Source organism: Salminus brasiliensis, chromosome 10 (genome assembly GCF_030463535.1).
Source record: "Salminus brasiliensis chromosome 10, fSalBra1.hap2, whole genome shotgun sequence".
Classification (NCBI taxonomy): Eukaryota; Metazoa; Chordata; class Actinopteri; order Characiformes; family Bryconidae; genus Salminus; species Salminus brasiliensis.
The window spans coordinates 2301677-2323792 of NC_132887.1; the positions used below are offsets into that span (position 1 = coordinate 2301677).

At 41.9% G+C, this 22116-nt stretch overlaps 1 protein-coding gene across 3 annotated transcripts in view; it reads right to left on the reverse strand.

Moving 5' to 3' along the window:
• ppp1r13ba (protein phosphatase 1, regulatory subunit 13Ba) overlaps nucleotides 1-21115 on the reverse strand; it is a 79244-nt gene extending 58129 nt beyond the window's left edge. For 2 of the 3 annotated variants that reach the window (XM_072688978.1, XM_072688975.1), the window contains exons 1-3: nucleotides 8926-9174; nucleotides 4259-4406; nucleotides 9-128 (exon numbers count right to left, since the gene is read on the reverse strand). In XM_072688978.1, coding sequence (XP_072545079.1) covers nucleotides 9-128; nucleotides 4259-4406; nucleotides 8926-9048 — 391 coding nt within the window. In that variant the 5' untranslated portion in view covers nucleotides 9049-9174. Of the gene's footprint in view, nucleotides 1-8; nucleotides 129-4258; nucleotides 4407-8925; nucleotides 9175-21055 lie in introns of those variants that run through there. The other variant, XM_072688977.1, reaches the window with a different exon arrangement.
• Nucleotides 21116-22116: the final 1001 nt, after the last annotated feature.

The following is a 22116-nucleotide window of genomic DNA, read 5'->3' on the forward strand; positions in this document are numbered from 1 at the left end:
TTACTCACCCTGCTCACTGGCCTTGGCAGGTGGATCCTCGCGCCGCAGGTAAAACCTCACCTCCTGCCTCCTCTGACCCCATTTCTGCAGGTGTTCAAGCATCGGATGATCCAAAGGGATCTTTCTCTCTGCAAATACGAGAAAACACGCGTTTAGTCTCACTTAAAGAGCGACCCACTTTTACACGCACATCGTCACTGCCAGCTTGTACCTCCATTTTTGGCATTTTATGAAGAAGGACCACACCAAAACCCCTCCTCTCCATTACCACACACACTCTGAAACCGGTCCTCAGTGCAGCTTCTACAGCCTCCCATCAACACACCATCCAGCTTCTCGGACCCTGGTCCTGCAAATTGCTTTTTGACATAATGTGAATCCGGCAATTGTTCTTTACATAGTGTCAAAAGTTTGTGATGAATGGACCAATAGAAATGACCCAGAATAAAACCGTGTTACAATGACTTCCATTTAAAATGAAGGATATTGTCCTTCTATTGTAAAAAACTTTTTAAGATGCAATATTTTTGCTTGACGATGTGATGACACTGTAATACAATATCTGGACATGGGAAACTTCATGTTAAATTAAATTTAGTCTCAATATGTAATATTTTGTTTGATTTTTGTTTTGTTTGATTATTTAACCTATTTCTAGACAGAAGTTTACATATATATATTAAAAAAAAATAATAATAAAATATATATATATATTTATATATGTATGTGTGTGTGTATAGTTTAATATATATATATTATAAGTTTAATTTTCTTAAAAGTTTAAAACTACTAATAAGATTTTATAAGAATTATGGGAACAAAGTAAAAAAAACACTGTAGACATTATTCAGATTATATGTTAGATTAGATTAGATTAGATATTTTGACATAAATCCTTAGATATACTTTTGCTGTCGAATTTTAGAGATACAAGATTTTTGCATACCAGGAATGATACACACTGTAAACTACACTTTCAAAATTTAATATAATCAAAGATACGTTTTCTTTCACTGGAGAAAATTTAGCTTATTTCAAAAGTTTAAAAATGAATAACTATTAAGGCATATTTTAAGGATTTCTTAGAATCATGGGAACAAAGTTAAAAAAAGGTCTAGAAAGTATTCAGATTATAGATTAGATTAGATTAGGTATGAGGGGAATCTTAGATATATAATCAGATATAATTTTGTTATACACTGCAAACTGTGATATCTGGAGAAGGGAAATCAACTTGTTAAATGTAGTCTAAATATTGAATATTTCTTATTTTGAGATTGTTTAAGATTATTTAACCTATTTTTAGACAAGGTTTACATGTAATTATATAATCATAAATATATATATATTGTTTTTTATTATTAATGATTTTTATGGGAAGAATTATGGGAAAAAATAAAACAAAAGTCTAGAAATAAATCAGATGTCAAAATTAGATCAGATATTTTGACATGAACCTTTAGATATAAGAAGCAAATTCCTTGTTCCTACACTTATTGGCCATTTTATAAGAAACACCTACCCTATAGGTGCGCCTTGTGCGTAGATGTTGCAGACTGTAGGTGCTAAATGTTTAAAACTTGTCTATCAGTGTGAAGGGACCACCACAGGACCATCACAACACTACAATGTCAATAGTACCAACCAGGGCCTGGCTGAGAATGGACCACCAGCCCCATAAACTGACCAAAGAGAGAGGGGGCTGATAAACTGTGCAGCAACAGATGGACTATACAGACGTTTCTGATATTATGGCCAATGCGTGTGTGTATAAGGTAATAAATGGAATGAGCTGGAGACTCAGTGTATTATAAGCTCACTCCCCTCCAATATGGACCATAACCACCTGATGCATATTAAAATAATCATAGCTGATTTATGGCCGTCCTCGCTGGCTCTTAAGACTAAAAAAGACGTGGTTTTTATAGATGCTGGTAGATCTGGTCGAGAATCTAGGGCGAGCGCAGCGCAGCAGCAGCGTGCCAAAGAACCGCCCGATTGAAAAGGTCTGGTTCTCCTTCCTGAAGGCTAACCTAGCCGAAATAGTCCAGACTGGTCTCACCATGAAGTGTGTGTAGGTCACTGCAATAACAGGCCTGTAGGGGTCACATAAACAAGCCTTAGGGCCCTGAGACGTCCTGACCCACTTACTGCTACACACTGCGTAGGACACACACGGACAAGGACAGTGTTGTTGTGTGACAGACAGCGCTATTCTCTGAGGGAGCAGCCCAATGAACGCCCCGGTTCAGAGCTATTAGCGGTGAAAGAGATCCGAGCTGCGTGTCTTTTCCAGGCCGTCATTACAGCGCACCTCATTCAGAGACACGTCAACACTTCAGAAACACACTCTTTGTATCTAGGCTCATTGGCCAGTTTATCAGAAACACCTCCCAGCCCTTTTCTCTTACACAACCACACAATGAGAAGACACCTGGTGGCATTTAGGGCCTACAATGCACTGAAAAGGTGCTTGCCCCCTACCAAAACCTGGTAAAGACCCTGAGAGTGTCAAAAATCCAGTTCAGGACCAGGTCGCTTTTGGCTGGTATCTGGTTTCAGATGGTCAAGGGGGTTGAAAAGCTGGTCGTTTAGATGTAAACAAGATAACCAGCTTTTGACCAGAGTAGTGTATGTTGCATTTGATGCTGGTCATGCTTGTCAACCAGCTTGGTCATATTGGTCATGCGGACTGAACAGCTTGGTGATGCTGGTCAACTAAATTGGTGATACTGGTCATGCTAATTAACCAGCTTAGTTGCACTGGTCGTGCTTGTAGACCAGCTTGGGGATGCTGGTCGTGCTTGTAGACCAGCTTGGGGATGCTGGTCATGCTGGTTGACCAGCTTGGGGATGCTGGTCATGCAGATTGACCAGCTTGGTGACGCTGGTGATGCTGGTCATCCAGATTGCTGATACTGGTCATGCTTGTCAACCAGCTTGGTCATATTGGTCATGCGGCCTGAATAGCTTTGTGATGATGGTCAACTAAATTGGTGATACTGGTCATGCTAATTAACCAGCTTAGTTGCACTGGTCGTGCTTGTAGACCAGCTTGGGGATGCTGGTCATGCAGATTGACCAGCTTGGGGATGCTGGTCATGCAGATTAACCAGCTTGGTGACGCTGGTGATGCTGGTCATACAGATTGCTGATACTGGTCATGCTCATTGACCAGCTTGGTTGTGCTGGTCATGCTGGTTGACCAGCTTGGTCATATTGGTCATGCGGACTAAACAGCTTGGTGATGCTTGTCACACTTGACCAACCTGGTCTTATGTTGGTCAACCAGCTTGGTGATGCTGGTCAACCAACTTGGTGATACTGGTCATGCTCGTCGACCAGCTTGGTTGCACTGGTCATGCATGTCAACCAGCTTGGTGATGCTGGTCATGCAGATTGACCAGCTTGGTAATCCTGGTTATGCTGGTCGTCCAGCTTGGTGATGCTGGTCATGCTGGTCGTCCAGCTTGGTGATGCTGGTCACCCAGATTGGTGGTGCTGGTCATGCTAATCAACTAGCTTAGTCATACTGGTCATGCTCATTGACCAGCTTGGTCATATTGGTCATGCAGATTGATCAGCTTGGTGATACTGGTCATGCTAATCAACCAGCTTAGTCATACTGGTCATGCTGGTCGACCAGTGTGGTTAAGCTGGTCATGCTTATCAACCAGCTTGGTGATGCTGGTTATGCTGGTTGACCAGACTGGTCATATTGGTGATGTGGACCGACCAGCTTGGTGATGCTGGTGATGCTGGACAACCAGATTGGTGATGCTGGTCATCCAACACAGTGAAACTGGTCATGCTAATCAACACGCTTAGTCATACTGGTCATGCTTGGTGATGCTTGTCACACTTGACCAGCCTGGTCTTATGTTGGTCAACCTGCTTGGTCATGCTGGTGGTCTAGTTTGGAAAGGTTGATTATGCTAGTAGACCAGCTGAACCGTCAAAAATAAACGAACCAAGACCAGCGTAGGGTTTCAAAGCTTTATAAAAACTCCAGCCAACAATCAGCAGCTACAGGCTCATCTAAGCAGCTGCTGATCACTCTGAACATTAACACAAAGCAGGAGAAGATAGTGGAGAAGATAGAAACGGCAGCTTTCAGGAATGGTGGAGATCGAGGCTGAAAACCCTTAGAGGGAACTGCCCTTAGGATTGACTGACAGTTTCGGGAAGACTTTCAGCAGGCTGTGGAGTGCACTAATATGAAGAGTTGTGGATGCGCTTCTGAGGCCTCATTTCTTACCGTTTCCTCTCCACACTTCAGCGAGGTGGCAGCCGCTCTCCCCGGCCACCTTACAGAACTCCACCACGTCTTTACACAGCGTCTCCGTCGTGATGGGCACCTCCGTCAGCAGCTGCTCGTTATCGCTCAGAAACACTGGGATGATCATCTGGGAAAGGAACAAGACATACACTATATTGACAAAAGTATTGGGACACCTGCTCATTCATTGTTTCTTCTGAAATCAAGGGTATTAAAAAAAAGAGTTGATCCTGCTTTTGTTGGAGTAACTGTCTCTACTGCCTTTCTACTAGATTTTGGAGGAGCATTGCTGTGAGGATTTGATTGCATTGAGCAACAAGAGCGTTGGATGATCACCACCTCACCTCAATATCAACTCATCCCATAAGTATTGGATGGAGTACCACCATCATTGCAGAGAACACAGTTCTTCCAATGGGGGGATTTATACCCCTCTAGCCCACGCCTGGCATTAGGCAGCATGGTGCCGATAGCTTCATGATGTTTATCTGCTTTAGAGAGTTATCCTATTCTATTGGCTGAACTTCTCTACAAGGACTAGACAAGCTGTGAGTATGCATTTGCACATCTGTGTCAGCAATGAATGCGAAGGTAGCTGAGCACATTCATTAGAAGAGGTGTCCGCAAACATTTGGACATGCTGAAAAACTGAACGAGATGGAGCTCAAGTCGATAAGATTAGACAGCCCAACTTTCAGATGTGATTTAGGGCCCCAAGAACAGCTCCAGCTGCGTCACTCTCAGACCAATAATCTTAACTCTACCCAGAAGTACAGGAGTTATATAACACCCCCCTACACACACACACACACACACAACACACACACACACACACACACACACAACACACACGCAACACGCCAATCTCAGGCAACTTTTAAGATCTTTCCAGGGGGTCCCTCACAAAGAAGCTTTACACACACGGCTCAGGGAGCTGCGTTAAGCTGTGGCCACAAATCTAGCGAGTGAACCTGGCAAGTCAGCAGCCCGGTCACAGATTTAAGAGACCATGAGAGTTTGAGGATTTGGGAAAATGTGTTTCCACTTTTGGAAAAAAACGCTTTGCTGCTCCAAAGCTCACCCCTAGGATAAAGGAAATCCTAAAATTCTCAAACCAGGAGACACGTGCACACATTCCCATTCTCCTAATGCGTTTAATGCAGGGGTAGTGCTGTTAGTTCTATCAGTACTAGCAGAACTATCAGTAATCTACTGATTATTTTAAAATCAGAGCTTTAAACAAGGTCAGACTATAAAAATAAACTTAACTGAGCAACACTAGAGATGGTATATTGGTATATATGGGTATATATGGGTATGGATATGTATGGATGGATATGGATGGGTATACATAATGATGGTATAGATGGGTATGGAGCGGTATATATGGGTATGCTTGAATATGGATGGGTATACAAGGGGATGTATAGATGGATATGTATGTGTATATATGGGTATAGATAGGTATAGATGGATATGTATAAGTATGTATGGGTATATATGGGTATATATGGACATGGATGGTATGTATGGATATGGACGGTATACATGAGGATGGTATAGATGGATATGTATGAGTATTTATGGGTATATATGGGTATGTATGGATATGGATGGTATGTATGGATATGGACGGTATACATGAGGATGGTATAGATGGATATGTATGAGTATTTATGGGTATATATGGGTATGTATGGATATGGATGGGTGTGTTTGGATATGAATGGGTATGTATGGACATGGATGGTATGTATAGATATGGATGGTACATGAGGATGGTATAGATGGATATGTATGAGCATATATGGGTATATATGGGTATGTATGGATATGGATGGGTATGTATGGATATGGATGGGTATACAAGGGGATGTATATATGGGTATGTATGGGTATGTATGGACATGGACGGTATGTATAGATATGGATGGTATACATGAGGATGGTATAGATGGATATGTATGGGTATATATGGGTATGTTTGGATATGGATGGGTATGTATGTGTATGTATGTACATGGATGGCATGAATGGATATGAACAATTTACATGGGGACGGTATAGTTATATATATATATATATGGATATAGATGGGTATGGTTGGGTAAGTATGTGTATTTATGGGTATGGATTGGCATGATAGATGGGTACAGATAGATATGGATGGGTATAGTGTGGAAATAGATGGTATGGGTGGTATACTGTAGATTGGTATAGATGGGTATGGATGGTATAGATTGGTAAAGGTGAGTAAAAATTGTATAAATGGGTATGAATGGGTAGAGATGGGTATGGATGGTATGGATTGAAAATAGCATAACTGGCCCTAGTGCAGCCTTTTTTCCATACAGACTGTCTCTAGTTTACAGAGGTTGGCACATCTTCCACTGAGGAGAATATGCTCTGCATATATGTTAGTGTTAATGAACTCGATAATCAACATTAGCCATATTGCAAATCCCTAACAGAAGCTCTGCCTCCTCGACACACTGTTCATATTAGTTAATACACAGGTTTTCTACTGTTTAGTTGAATATCAGCCAGTAAAGCCCTGTTCACTAAAATTATAGCCATCTGTTTTAAGTCATATTTTCCGATATCATCAGTAATCCGAAATGTAACCTTCTTAAACTCTGGATCAGTATCTGTATATTTTCACATTGGTCAGGCCTTAATGCTCAGGACATATAAAACCGAGACATCTGATCACCCTGCCTTAACAGGACTTAGAAATCCAGACATTTGGGCAGCCTGTGTAATTTATAACACTGTTGAAAAATAAACCCAATGGCCTCTCCTCCAGCTCCTCTTCACTTCACTGAAAAACCTAAACACATCAGTCCCATAAACAAGCCCAAATTCCACCCACACCCGCAAGCGGAATGAAGAGGCCTTCCCAAGACGTAAAGCAATCGCTCCAGACGCGCAGGGCCAGATTGAGAGGAGAAATTCTGTAAGGGTTGGATTACAGGCCGAGCTATAATAATCTGATTAGAAAGGGGGTGTAAACGTGCATGCGTGTGGCCAAGAAGCAGAAACCACTGCCCGAGCTGAAGCCAAATAAATCCACAGAGGGAAATGCTCTTGTCATCTGCAGTGAGGGAAGTAATCCCTGTCTGGAATTCTGCCTGGAGTTCAACCGACACAAGGAGGTTTCAAATAAAAACAGTCCAGCCCAAAAAAAGCCTCATCCCACCAAAGCCTTATCCAAGCAGCTCTTCTCCCAGGCCTCAGCTGGAGCCTCCAGACTGCAGATTGATTTTGGGGAGCTTAGCGAACGCAGTTGGTCACGTCTTTCTAAAATCCCCTTCGTTCCTTTTGTCCCTCTCCACAACTTCACAACAGTGCTATACATTCTCAGACCAGCTCATACTCAAGTGTAAACTAGAGAAAGACACACAACACCCACTTCACAGAAGAGGGACAACCATTCACGGCATGCGGATTATTAGCAAGACAAACAGACGTCAATTTAAGAAGATATTTCAATATGATCTAATTTTCTATCTAATTTGTTCATTAGCAGCTTATATTAGCTTTACATTGTATGATATATACATATAATATTATATAATACAATAAATTAATAACATAACAGAACCAGGATAACAGAAAAGGAATATGAATCTCCAACACACTTTCACTCACTGTACCACAAGCCCAAATTAATGCAGGGGTCAGAAAGGTCAAATTCCCCAAATCTCCTCTCTCCAGTGTCAAACCAGTCTGGCTATTTTAAGCAACTGCACAAGCCCACAAGTGCCTAAAGTCCTAAACATGGCATCTCTTCCCTAGTTCAATAGCCTGCCACCACTCCAGACTATCGACTCTTCAGCCCACTTGCCCTCCATCCGTCTAACCCTCCAGCCATCCATCCCTCACCTCGAGCCTGCCAGCCCAAAAGCCTCCCAGTTCACCGTACTTTTAGTCTGCTGGCTCCTAAAATACTCTCAGGTCCACTAGCCTTCTTTCCCAGCAATCCTCCAGACCCCAAACACCTTCCAGTACACTAGACCTTTAGTCTCCCAGCCCAACAGCCCTCTAGTCAACCAGCTCTCAGTCTGCTAGACTTTAAGTCTGTCAGCTCCCAAATGACCCTCACATCCACTAGCTGCCGGTCCAAAGCACCTCCTTCAAGCCAAGCAGCCCTCCAGCCAACCATTCAAGCCTAGTAGATCTCTGGGTTGCTAGTTCCCAGCCCACTAGCCCTACATCCCACTAACCTTGCAGATAGCCTTCCCTCAAGCCCTCCAGCCCAAAAGGCTTCCAACCTCGCCAAGCTCCAAGTTACCCTCCCAGTCCAATTAACCTTTTAGTCAAGCAGTCCACTAGCTCTATGACCTGTAACCCCTTCAGTTGACCAATATACTCAGTCCAATAGTCCTCCAGACCACCATCTCTCTAGCCAATGTGTCTTCTAGCCTAATGACCCTTCAGCTGCTCTTTTCACTGCATTTAAGTCCTCTAGACCGTCAGCCAATTATACGTCCAGCCAATCAGCCCAACACAGCCCAATACGTCCAACACAGGACAAAAAGCCATCCAGTTCTACAGATGAAGTTCTGACTTCCCAGAACAGCTCAGACACATGCAAATGAGAGCCATCCAGGCCTCTGGACCTCAATAACCCTTCAACCCTTCACCTTAGCGGACACCTTGGGCTTCCCGTCCTCCTTCTTTTGGGTCCGTCCTCTCTTCTGCAACCACGGTCTGGCCTTGGACGTGCTGACCAGGCTGCGGAGAACCATGCTAACAAACCGCTTCATGGAGTCCTGGAGGGAAGGCAAGAGGAGCCGGAGAGAGCCGGCCACCACCAAATTTCACAGGGACATTCCCTCTCTTTCCCCCTCTCCCTCCCTCTCTCTCTCTCTCTCTTTCTCTGACGGAGGGTGCCTGCCTGTCTGTCTGTGAGCTCGTAAGTGCAGGCACTAAGAGAGAAGTTGAGGCAGAGGGGTTAGGGGGTGGTCAGCGCATGGAGGGGGGGGGGGGCAGTGGGGGTGTGTTTTGGGGCGTCTGCATCACACAGCTCTGTCCCCGTGACGTTCCTCAGGTCAGGCAGAGGTGCTAAAGACAGATAAGAGACGCCTGGCGACAGTAAAAAGGCTGCTCTGCTGATAGCAATAAATAAATAAACACTACACACACACACACACACACACACACACACACACACTGATACTTGAAGAGCAGAGCACATATCAGATTAATTTATGTGGATGCTAACAAATGTGGCCACAGCAAAATATGTCAACTTTGTACAGGCAGACAGTCAAACATTAATATCCAGTATAAAGCTCTAATAACATTAATATCTAGTATGAAGCTCTAATAACATTAATATCCAGTATGAAGTTCTAATAACATTAATATCCAGAATGAAGCTCTAATAGCATTAATATCCAGTATGAAGCTCTTATAACATTAATATCCAGTATGAAGCTCTAATAGCATTAATATCCAGTATGAAGCTTTAATAACATTAATATCCAGTATGAAGCTTTAATAACATTAATATCCAGTATGAAGTTCTAATAACATTAATATCCAGAATGAAGCTCTAATAACATTAATATCCAGTATGAAGCTCTAATAACATTAATATCCAGAATGAAGCTCTAATAACATTAATATCCAGTATGAAGCTCTAATAACATTAATATCCAGAATGAAGCTCTAATAACATTAATATCCAGTATGAAGCTCTTATAACATTAATATCCAGTATGAAGCTCTAATAGCATTAATATCCAGTATGAAGTTCTAATAACATTAATATCCAGAATGAAGCTCTAATAACATTAATATCCAGAATGAAGCTCTAATAACATTAATATCCAGTATGAAGCTCTAATAACATTAATATCCAGAATGAAGCTCTAATAACATTAATATCCAGTATGAAGCTCTAATAACATTAATATCCAGAATGAAGCTCTAATAACATTAATATCCAGTCTGAAGTTCTAATAGCATTAATATCCAGTATGAAGTTCTAATATCATTAATATCCAGTATGAAGCTCTAATAGCATTAATATCCAGTATGAAGCTCTAATAACATTAATATCCAGTCTGAAGTTCTAATAGCATTAATATCCAGTATGAAGTTCTAATAGCATTAATATCCAGTATGAAGCTCTAATATCATTAATATCCAGTATGAAGCTCTAATAGACAGTATATTTTTCAGAATCTAATAACACTGTTACTTTATTATATCAATGCTATTTAATTGATATGAAAAGTGATTCCAGAGTTTGAACAGTAGTGTATTGATCAGGTACTCATGAAGAGTAGTGAGATGACTTGGTATGTGATTGGTCAGGGTCAGAGTTAGGATTAGGTCCTGCAGTCATAGTGGACTCTGCTGCCCGGCGGCTCGCTCTCGTCCCTCGGTGTGTTCGCTCGGCTCAGACTGTGCGGTGGACAGCGAGGATTCGCTCATTCCAAAGAAGGAGGCACGTGTGTGCCAGAACGCGACGGCCTGTCAATAATAAATCGTGAGATGCAGACAGGGCTGTCTGAGCGGCTCTGAGGCTGGAGTCAGTTTAGACTAACTGAGCTGTACAGTATACACTGTTAAACACACACACACACACACACACACACACACATTAAAAGAAAGACCACCTTTGTCGACCTTAAAGTGAACCTATGTGTTCATTTTAATATTAATATTAATGTGTTCAGCTTTTTAACACCAGTATGGGCTCCAGGTTCGAGCTAGGCATTAACAAGTATGAAGCTCTCATAACATTAATATCCAGTATGAAGTTCTAATAACATTAATATCCAGTATGAAGCTCTAATAACATTAATATCCAGTATGAAGCTCTAATAACATTAATATTCAGTATGAAACTCTAATATCATTAATATCCGGTATGAAGCTCTAATAACATTAATATCCAGTATGAAGTTCTAATATCTTTAATATCCAGTATGAAGCTCTAATATCATTAATATCCAGTATGAAGTTCTAATAACATTAATATCCAGTATGAAGCCCTAATAACATTAATATCCAGTATGAAGCTCTAATAACATTAATATCCAGTATGAAGCTCTAATAACATTAATATCCAGTATGAAGTTCTAATGGCATTAATATCCAGTATGAAGTTCTAATGGCATTAATATCCAGTATGAAGCTTTAATATCATTAATATCCAGTATGAAGTTCTAATAACATTAATATCCAGTATGAAGCTCTAAAAACACCAGTATGTGCTCCAGGTTCGAGCTTGGCATTAACCCAGTGTTGTTTTTTGACAGATATGTGAGTAAAATTGCATTTTACTGCATTTACTCGTATCTTTCTGGCATTTGAGTCCAACGTCAAAATACAAAATAACAATACAAGGAACTCGAAATGCAGCGCAGTGACCATACAACATCGACAATGCTAGACCAGGACCAGAGCAAACACAGGGGTATAACAGCGCAAGACACAAACAGGAACACCTGGAGAGGATAACGAGGGGGCAGGTGGGAACACTAATGACGGGGCGGGGCTAGGGGGCAGAGACAAGAACACTAAATGTGCTAAAGAGGACATGGGAAACCCAACCGAAACACAGACCCAGTCCAGACCAGAACCAGAAAACACAAAAGCAAGACTGAGGCATGTTACATTAGGAACGGTTGGTGAATAAGACTTAGTGTTTACCTTAAGATCCTTTATTATGTTTAATTAATAATATCATAATTACATTACATTATTATATAATATAATTTTATTATACTATACTTATTATATTCCTAATATCCGTTAAATATGATAATATGATGATTCACAGTGGATAGTAAATCATTCATAACAGACACTGAATAATTCACAGTGGATACTGAATTATCTAAAGTAGACACCTGAATAGTTCATTTAGGATACAAAATAATTCATAGTGGATACTGAATAATTTATAGTAGATACTGAATAATTCATAGTGGATACTGAATAATTCACAATAGACATTAAATAATTCATAGTGGATACTGAATAATTCATAGTAGATACTGAATAATTCATAGTGGATGCTGAAAAATTCATAGTAGATACTGAATAATTCATAGTGAATACTGAATAATTCATAGTGGATACTAAATCATTCACAATAGACATTAAATAATTCATAGTGGATACTAAATAATTCATAGTGGATACAGGATCATTTGAAATATATACTGAATGATTTAGTACTTATTAATTTATTCTCAGTTTCAGACTGAAATGTTAAAATTAAGTCCTGATTTATTATATATATATATATATTCCTAAAGTGTATTCGTTTATTATTTTTCTAAGGAACGCTTTTGTAAATCCGGCCCTTGGTGCTTACTTGGCAATGAACAGTGACCGTATGCTCACACACACGTCCAGGAGGAGGTAGACTGTGTGTGTAATGATGATATCTCGACCTTTTACTTTGTGCTAAATATGTTTTTTTTTATATTATCAGTGTGAGTCTGGAACGCTCTCGACTGTGCAGGATGTTTATGCTGGTGTGTGTGTGTGTGTGTGTGTACGCAGTATCACTAGATAGCGAGTTCCAGTGTGCAACTATCTCATCTCCTCAGAGCAGGACAGTCTGTTTTAGGGCATGTCCCATAATGCACTGCCACAGTGGGCACATTGTGAACAGTCCCCTGATTTACTGTCCTGTCTCTGAGTGTCGAACTGTCAATAGTGTGTCCAAGGCAACCGCTGGCGCTACAGAAACATGTGTGTTCCCCTCTGTAACGCCGGGGCTGGCCGGAGTGAAGTGAGCTTAATGGTGGTAAACAATCCCCTCCATCTTCGGAGCTCTAAACGCCTCTGACAGCTTCCCTTTCTAATGGCTGAGGCGTCGGCCCAGCAGGCCTCGACACACACTCCGCACATCTCCGCTGTAACGGCGGGGAACGAACAGGCAGTGTGTGGGAGGGGGGATAGGTTTATTTCCTGCAGATTTTATGGTTTGTGTCTTATTCAGTCCTCCCAGTGGATGGTGGGTGGATAGCGGAGTCAAGAGAAGCTCGGGGGTTTAACCCTTTACACGCTGCACTGAATGCACTTCATTAACATGTACTCAATCTCTACATTAACAAAACACTGTGTATCAGCACAGCTGTGTGATCCAGCTCCCTCACTGCTGGGAAACACATTTCTGATGTGGTGTAGTTTATATATATATTTGAATGAAGTAAATTCAGGGCACGTGTTTCTATTTTAGCACACTTTATAAAATCTGAATAATCCACAGTAAATACAGAATACTTCATAGTGGACAAATAATTGATAGTACATGGATAACTATACTAGTGCATACTTACTTGTAGATCCTAAATAGTTTACAGTAGTTCCTTAACAATCCATAGTAGACACCGAATAATTCATAGTGGATACAAAGTAATTAATAACAGACAATGATGAATTCATAGTAGATACTAAATAATTCATAGTGGATACTGAATAATTCATAGTAGATACTAAATAATTCGTAGTAGATACTAAATAATTCATAGTGGATACTGAATAATTCATAGTGGATACCAAATAATTTATAGTGGATACTGAATAATTCATAGTGGATACTGAATAATTCATAGTAGATACTAAATAATTTATAGTGGATACTGAATAATTCATAGTAGTTACTGAATAATTCATAGTAGATACTAAATAATTCATAGTGGTAATTCAAAATCAATACTGAATGATTTATTTACTCATTTATTCACAGTACAGACTGAATAGCAAGCTTTATAAATAAGAACTGAATTATAGGTCTGGAGTATAAAAGGGTAAAACACTGAATGTTGCTTCTCTTTTTCTCAATCTAATACAGGGTTAACTCAGAAAGGAAGAAACGGATTGTGAGGCTTTAGGAGGCTTAAAGGCAGAGACAGTATATTGACTGACTTTCTACAATACAGCCCTGCAGAGCACTGAAGACCAACACGAGATAATGGAACCCAGTAGGAGAAGGGGAGGCACTCAGTTCAGTATAAAGTAAGACAGGGACCTAAAGGTAAAGGTATGACATAGTGCTAGAATTTGAGACCCATCAGCAGGTAGAGATATAAAATAGTCTATGAGATATAAAAGTCTAATGTATTTTATGGTAAGTGAGTATTACGACTGAAGTGTGTGTAGAAGTCTCAGAATTCCTATTATCTGAATCTCCTCTTGGTGGCGTAATAGAGCACCACTTTGCAGCAGATCAACTTAAACTCACAGTGAGAGCTAGCCAGGCTAAAGTACAGCTTCCAAACATGGTGGAGGTAGTTTCACACACTGTTACAGTAACTATGATCCCTCTCACATATACATACTGTAGATGTAATGGTGAGTCAGGAGCGTACTGTAGATGTGATGGTGGGTCAGTCAGGAGTGTACTGTAGATGTGATGGTGGGTCAGTCAGGAGCGTACTGTAGATGTGATGGTGGGTCAGTCAGGAGTGTACTGTAGATGTGATGGTGGGTCAGGAGCGTACTGTAGATGTGATGGTGGGTCAGTCAGGAGCGTACTGTAGATGTGATGGTGGGTCAGTCAGGAGTGTACTGTAGATGTGATGGTGGGTCAGGAGCGTACTGTAGATGTGATGGTGGGTCAGTCAGGAGCGTACTGTAGATGTGATGGTGGGTCAGTCAGGAGCGTACTGTAGATGTGATGGTGGGTCAGTCAGGAGTGTACTGTAGATGTGATGGTGGGTCAGGAATGTACTGTAGATGTGATGGTGGGTCAGTCAGGAATGTACTGTAGATGTGATGGTGGGTCAGGAGTGTACTGTAGATGTGATGGTGGGTCATTTAGGAGTGTACTGTAGATGTGATGGTGGGTCAGGAGCGTACTGTAGATGTGATGGTGGGTCAGTCAGGAGCGTACTGTAGATGTGATGGTGGGTCAGTCAGGCGCATACTGTAGATGTGATGGTGGGTCAGTCAGGAATGTACTGTAGATGTGATGGTGGGTCAGTCAGGAGTGTACTGTAGATGTGATGGTAGGTCAGTCAGGAGTGTACTGTAGATGTGATGGTAGGTCAGTCAGGAGTGTACTGTATATGTGATGGTGGGTCAGTCAGGAATGTACTGTAGATGTGATGGTGGGTCAGGAGTGTACTGTAGATGTGATGGTGGGTCAGTCAGGAGTGTACTGTAGATGTGATGGTGGGTCAGGAGCGTGCTGTAGATGTGATGGTGGGTCAGTCAGGAGTGTCCTGTAGATGTGATGGTGGGTCAGGAGTGTACTATAGATGTGATGGTGGGTCAGTCAGGAGTGTACTATAGATGTGATGGTGGGTCAGTCAGGAGTGTACTGTAGATGTGATGGTGGGTCAGGAGTGTACTATAGATGTGATGGTGGGTCAGGAGCGCACTGTAGATGTGATGGTGGGTCAGGAGCGTGCTGTAGATGTGATGGTGGGTCAGTCAGGAGTGTCCTGTAGATGTGATGGTGGGTCAGGAGTGTACTATAGATGTGATGGTGGGTCAGGAGTGTACTATAGATGTGATGGTGGGTCAGTCAGGAGCGTACTGTAGATGTGATGGTGGGTCAGGAATGTACTGTAGATGTGATGGTGGGTCAGGAGTGTACTATAGATGTGATGGTGGGTCAGTCAGGAGTGTACTGTAGATGTGATGGTGGGTCAGGAGCACACTGTAGATGTGATGGTGGGTCAGGGGCGTACTGTAGATGTGATGATGGGTCAGTCAGGAGTGTGCTGTAGATGTGATGGTGGGTCAGTCAGGAGTGTACTGTAGATGTGATGGTGGGTCAGGAGTGTACTGTAGATGTGATGGTGGGTCAGGAGTGTACTGTAGATGTGATGGTGGCTCAGGGTCGTACTGTAGATGTGATGGTGGGTCAGGAGTGTACTGTAGATGTGATGGTGGGTCAGGGGTGTACTGTAGATGTGATGATGGGTCAGTCAGGAGTGTACTGTAGATGTGATGGTGGGTCAGTCAGGAGCGTACTGTAGATGTGATGGTGGGTCAGTCAGGAGTGTACTGTAGATGTGATGGTGGGTCAGGAGCGTACTGTAGATGTGATGTGGGTCAGGAGTGTGCTGTAGATGTGATGGTGGGTCAGGAGTGTACTGTAGATGTGATGGTGGGTCAGTCAGGAGCGTACTGTAGTTGTGATGGTGGGTCAGGAGTGTACTTTAATTGTGATGGTGGGTCAGGAGCGTACTGTAGATGTGATGGTGGGTCAGTCAGGAGCGTACTGTAGTTGTGATGGTGGGTCAGGAGTGTACTTTAATTGTGATGGTGGGTCAGGAGTGTACTTTAATTGTGATGGTGGGTCAGGAGCGTACTGTAGATGTGATGGTGGGTCAGTCAGGAGCGTACTGTAGTTGTGATGGTGGGTCAGGAGTGTACTTTAATTGTGATGGTGGGTCAGGAATGTACTGTAGATGTGATGGTGGTTAGCTGTTCTACTTTGTGGTGTAAAATAAATGGCACAGCAGCCTCACTGATCACTTTTCACTAGTCATAAGTATTTGGACGCAGATATTCTGATGTGTTGCTGGTCTGCTTCAAACAGAACAGAACTGTCCTGAATTTTCCCATTCAGATTATGCGGTTCTAATTGAAGTAATTTATAAATATATCACAGTTTAAATATTTATGAAGATCTTACAAAACTATATTCAGAGTCGTAGTTCTGCAGCATTTCTTTGGAAAGCAGCCGGAACTGCTGTAACACATTAGCATTTAACAAACAGATGCCTCACCCTGTTGCACGCAAACACCAAACTGCAGAACAAACAAGAAGTTACTGTTGAAGACAATGTTTTCCTCTTGTGTCTATGAGACAGAGCTGCACAATAGGGACTTGTCCACTGTGTCCACTGTGTCCACTGTTACTACAGTATTGTCCTTTGTGATACTGGTATCACAGAAGGCTGTAATATGCAAACATCCCTCTCTAACCAATCACAGTGAGGTGTAATGAGGTGTAATTCAATTATACACAACAGTTCTCAACTTCTTTTTTTACTGTGCCTTTAAGTCCAAAAAGTATTCGGACAGCCCTTCTAATGAGTGAACTAGTTTGTATAATCTCCATAGAAAAGCACTACCACCAAAGGACAGGATTCTCTGGAGCAGCCATGGACACATGACCCTCAGGTCAACATGCCCAATGCAGAGCGGGCTAGATACTAAATGTGGGACTGCCGAGCGCTCTGGAATGATGGTGCTCCATCCAATACTTTTGGGGTGAGCTGGAGTGGCAGTTTGGATGAGAAGTATAAACAGACTCCATTCTGACTCCCTATTGGTTTATAAGAGATCCATCACACCTCTCCAGCAGCTCACAGCAGACGTCTGTAGTCTAGTATGAAGACTGTGTCCGTGGCAGAGACTCAAGAGAGCTGCAGTGAAACGTCCCGACTGAGCCCCACATTTACACTCCAATAAAGCTTATTGATCACACGCCTCTGAAGTCTGACTTTCTGCAGCTTTACAGAACTTCTAGACAACGACTCCTCATATTTTCCTCCATGAAGCTCATGTTGATGCTCAGTAGAGCACAGAGACGCTCCTTTAATAGAGCTGATATTACTGAAATGCTTCATTTTCAATGGGCAGATCTGCAGCTGTAACAGGAGCCTAGTGCAGCCCAACATTTTTAACATCAACATTTTAATAGATCATCCTCCTCATTATGGCTTTTAGAGAAATGGGTTTTTGGCGAGGGGGGGGGGGGGGGGGGGGTAGTGCACTATAGACCCCTGTGGCGCAGCCTAAGCTTTCGGCCTTTGTTTTCCTTCCATTACTTTTACTTTTCTATTTGAAGTCGTTCTGAAACCAGTACACAGTATCACAGGGAGAGCTAGCCAGGCTAAAGTACAGCCTCCAAACATGGTGGAGGTAGTTTCACACAGTGTTTCAGCTCATAGTGAGAGCTAGCCAGGCTAAAGTACAGCCTCCAAACATGGTGGAGGTAGTTTCACACACTGTTACAGCTCTGCTGACTCATCTAATAATAACTGCAGAGCTCCAGACCTGCTGCTGGTAAAGCTTCGAGTAAAGGAGGACCAGCTCCATATTAATAATGCTTACAGGTTTAGAATGGGGATGTCATCCAAGCTTCCGTAGTTGGAATGTGTAGGTGTCCCAATACTTTTGTCTACAAGACACAACATACTAATTCAGGCACTCTTTATTTTTACTGTAATGAAGAACAGAGTCAGACAAAGCTAAATGGTCAAAGCTGGCTCTCTAAGCCTTTTGTCTTCACCTGCCATGCAGATAACACTGTCCAGAAAACCAGCCAGCTAACCGAGCAGCAAATCACCGGCTAAGTGCTGCTGGTGCATCTCCATCTAATGAATGTAATGCGACCGGGGGGAGGGGGGGGGGGTGGTGCTGCCAACTGGGCAGACACGGGAGCAGATCTTTCTAAATTAATACAGAAAGTAAGATTAAACTGGCTGCTGCAGTGCCTGCTGGCTCTCTGCCTCCCTACACACGACAGCAGGGAAATGGAACACTGAGTGGCCACTTTATCAGAAACCCCTCTCTTGTAGCTCCACCTGGCTGGTGTACACAGTTTGTCTTAGCCATCCACTAGGGGGTGGTGGACCCACCCTCAACCCAGCAAAAGAGGAAGAGTAGGATGTGGACTAGGAGGAGTATGGAGAAGAGGAAGAGTAGGGCAGGAGAAAGAGGAGAATTTAGAGGAGGAGGAGGAAGAGTAGGGAAAGATAAAGAGTAGAACATAGAGTAGGAAGCCAGACTAAAGTACAGCCTCCAAACATGGTGGAGGTAGTTTCACACAGTGTTTCAGCTCGCAGTGAGAGCTAGCCAGGCTAAAGTACAGCCTCCAAACATGGTGGAGGTAGTTTCACACAGTGTTTCAGCTCGCAGTGAGAGCTAGCCAGGCTAAAGTACAGCCTCCAAACATGGTGGAGGTAGTTTCACACAGTGTTTCAGCTCACAGTGAGAACTAGCCAGGCTAAAGTACAGCCTCCAAACATGGTGGAGGTAGTTTCACACAGTGTTTCAGCTCGCAGTGAGAGCTAGCCAGGCTAAAGTACAGCCTCCAAACATGGTGGAGGTAGTTTCACACAGTGTTTCAGCTCGCAGTGAGAGCTAGCCAGGCTAAAGTACAGCCTCCAAACATGGTGGAGGTAGTTTCACACAGTGTTTCAGCTCACAGTGAGAACTAGCCAGGCTAAGGTACAGCCTCCAAACATGGTGGAGGTAGTTTCACACAGTGTTTCAGCTCGCAGTGAGAGCTAGCCAGGCTAAAGTACAGCCTCCAAACATGGTGGAGGTAGTTTCACACAGTGTTTTAGCTCACAGGGAGAGCTAGTCAGGCTAATGACAGCCTCCAAACATGGTGGAGGTAGTTTCACACACTGTTTCAGCTCACAGGGAGAGCTAGCCAGGCTAAAGTACAGCCTCCATAACAAGGTGGAGGTAGTTTTAATCAACTCTATATAACATGAAACTAAACCCAAATAAACAAAGTCAGTGGTCAGTGAAAGTGTCTACCTGTAATTAACTCTATATAACATTAGAATAAACCCAAATAAACATAAAGTCAGTGGTCAGTGAGAGTGTCTACCTGTAATTAACTCTATATAACATTAGAATAAACCCAAATAAACATAAAGTCAGTGGTCAGTGAGAGTGTCTACCTGTAATTAACTCTATATAACATTAGAATAAACCCAAATAAACATAAAGTCAGTGGTCAGTGAGAGTGTCTACCTGTAATTAACTCTATATAACATTAGAATAAACCCAAATAAACATAAAGTCAGTGGTCAGTGAGAGTGTCTACCTGTAATTAACTCTATATAACATTAGAATAAACCCAAATAAACATAAAGTCAGTGGTCAGTGAGAGTGTCTACCTGTAATTAACTCTATATAACATTAGAATAAACCCAAATAAACATAAAGTCAGTGGTCAGTGAGAGTGTCTACCTGTAATTAACTCTATATAACATTAGAATAAGCCCAAATAAACATAGTCAGTGGTCAGTGAGAGTGTCTACCTGTAATTAACTCTATATAACATTAGAATAAACCCAAATAAACACAAAGTCAGTGGTCAGTGAGAGTGTCTACCTGTAATTAACTCTATATAACATTAGAATAAACCCAAATAAACATAAAGTCAGTGGTCAGTGAGAGTGTCTACCTGTAATTAACTCTATATAACATTAGAATAAACCCAAATAAACATAAAGTCAGTGGTCAGTGAGAGTGTCTACCTGTAATTAACTCTATATAACATTAGAATAAACCCAAATAAACACAAAGTCAGTGGTCAGTGAGAGTGTCTACCTGTAATTAACTCTATATAACATTAGAATAAACCCAAATAAACATAAAGTCAGTGGTCAGTGAGAGTGTCTACCTGTAATTAACTCTATATAACATTAGAATAAACCCAAATAAACACAAAGTCAGTGGTCAGTGAGAGTGTCTACCTGTAATTAACTCTATATAACATTAGAATAAACCCCAATAAACATAAGGTCAGTGGTCAGTGAGAGTGTCTACCTGCAATTAACTCTATATAACATTAGAATAAACCCATATAATATAAATATTTGGTGCTTTATCCAGTCCTTGTCTGAGCGTGTAGATACAGTGAAGGTGACCTACAGAGTTTACCACTTTCTGGAACTTCTCGTCTACAGAGCTGTTCCAGATGCAGTGAAGTCCACAACAGTGGTCAGAACAGTCAGAACAAGCTAGAACCCTACAGAGTGTAGAGATCGGAGACTTCTCAGACCAAAGCTGAAGGAGAAACCAGACCGAACCTACCGGCATCATGTCTGCAAGCGGTCCAGACTGGTCCAAACGGGTCGATCCAAGTTTCTGTCTCCTGGGACGGTTTGCGTACGGGGTCTGAATGGGGTTTTGGAAGCCCCCTCGGTGCGTGGTCCCTGTTCCGGCAGCAGATGAAGGCAGGACGGGGTGGTGTTGGATACGGGTGTATGGATGCTCAGGCTCAGTGCAGAGTCACCGAGCTGAAGTGGGTCAGACACGTGAGAACAGCGGCCAATCCAGCTGAGTGTGTTTGGGTTCAGGATTGAGCTGTTTTAGCCTCCACATCCTGCCCTGACCCATCATCTACTGAACTGCACCGCCTTGTGGTGAAGACAAGCAACAACCACTTACAACTAGCTGTGGTCAGTTCTTAGCAATGAGTGTCTACCTGTAATTAACTCTATATAACATTAGAATAAACCCAAATAAACATAAAGTCAGTGGTCAGTGAGAGTGTCTACCTGTAATTAACTCTATATAACATTAGAATAAACCCAAATAAACATAAAGTCAGTGGTCAGTGAGAGTGTCTACCTGTAATTAACTCTATATAACATTAGAATAAACCCAAATAAACATAAAGTCAGTGGTCAGTGAGAGTGTCTACCTGTAATTAACTCTATATAACATTAGAATAAACCCAAATAAACATAAAGTCAGTGGTCAGTGAGAGTGTCTACCTGTAATTAACTCTATATAACATTAGAATAAACCCAAATAAACATAAAGTCAGTGGTCAGTGAGAGTGTCTACCTGTAATTAACTCTATATAACATTAGAATAAACCCAAATAAACATAAAGTCAGTGGTCAGTGAGAGCGTCTACCTGTAATTAACTCTATATAACATTAGAATAAACCCAAATAAACATAAAGTCAGTGGTCAGTGAGTGTGTCTACCTGTAATTAACTCTATATAACATTAGAATAAACCCAAATAAACATAAAGTCAGTGGTCAGTGAGAGTGTCTACCTGTAATTAACTCTATATAATATTAGAATAAACCCAAATAAACATAAAGTCAGTGGTCAGTGAGTGTGTCTACCTGTAATTAA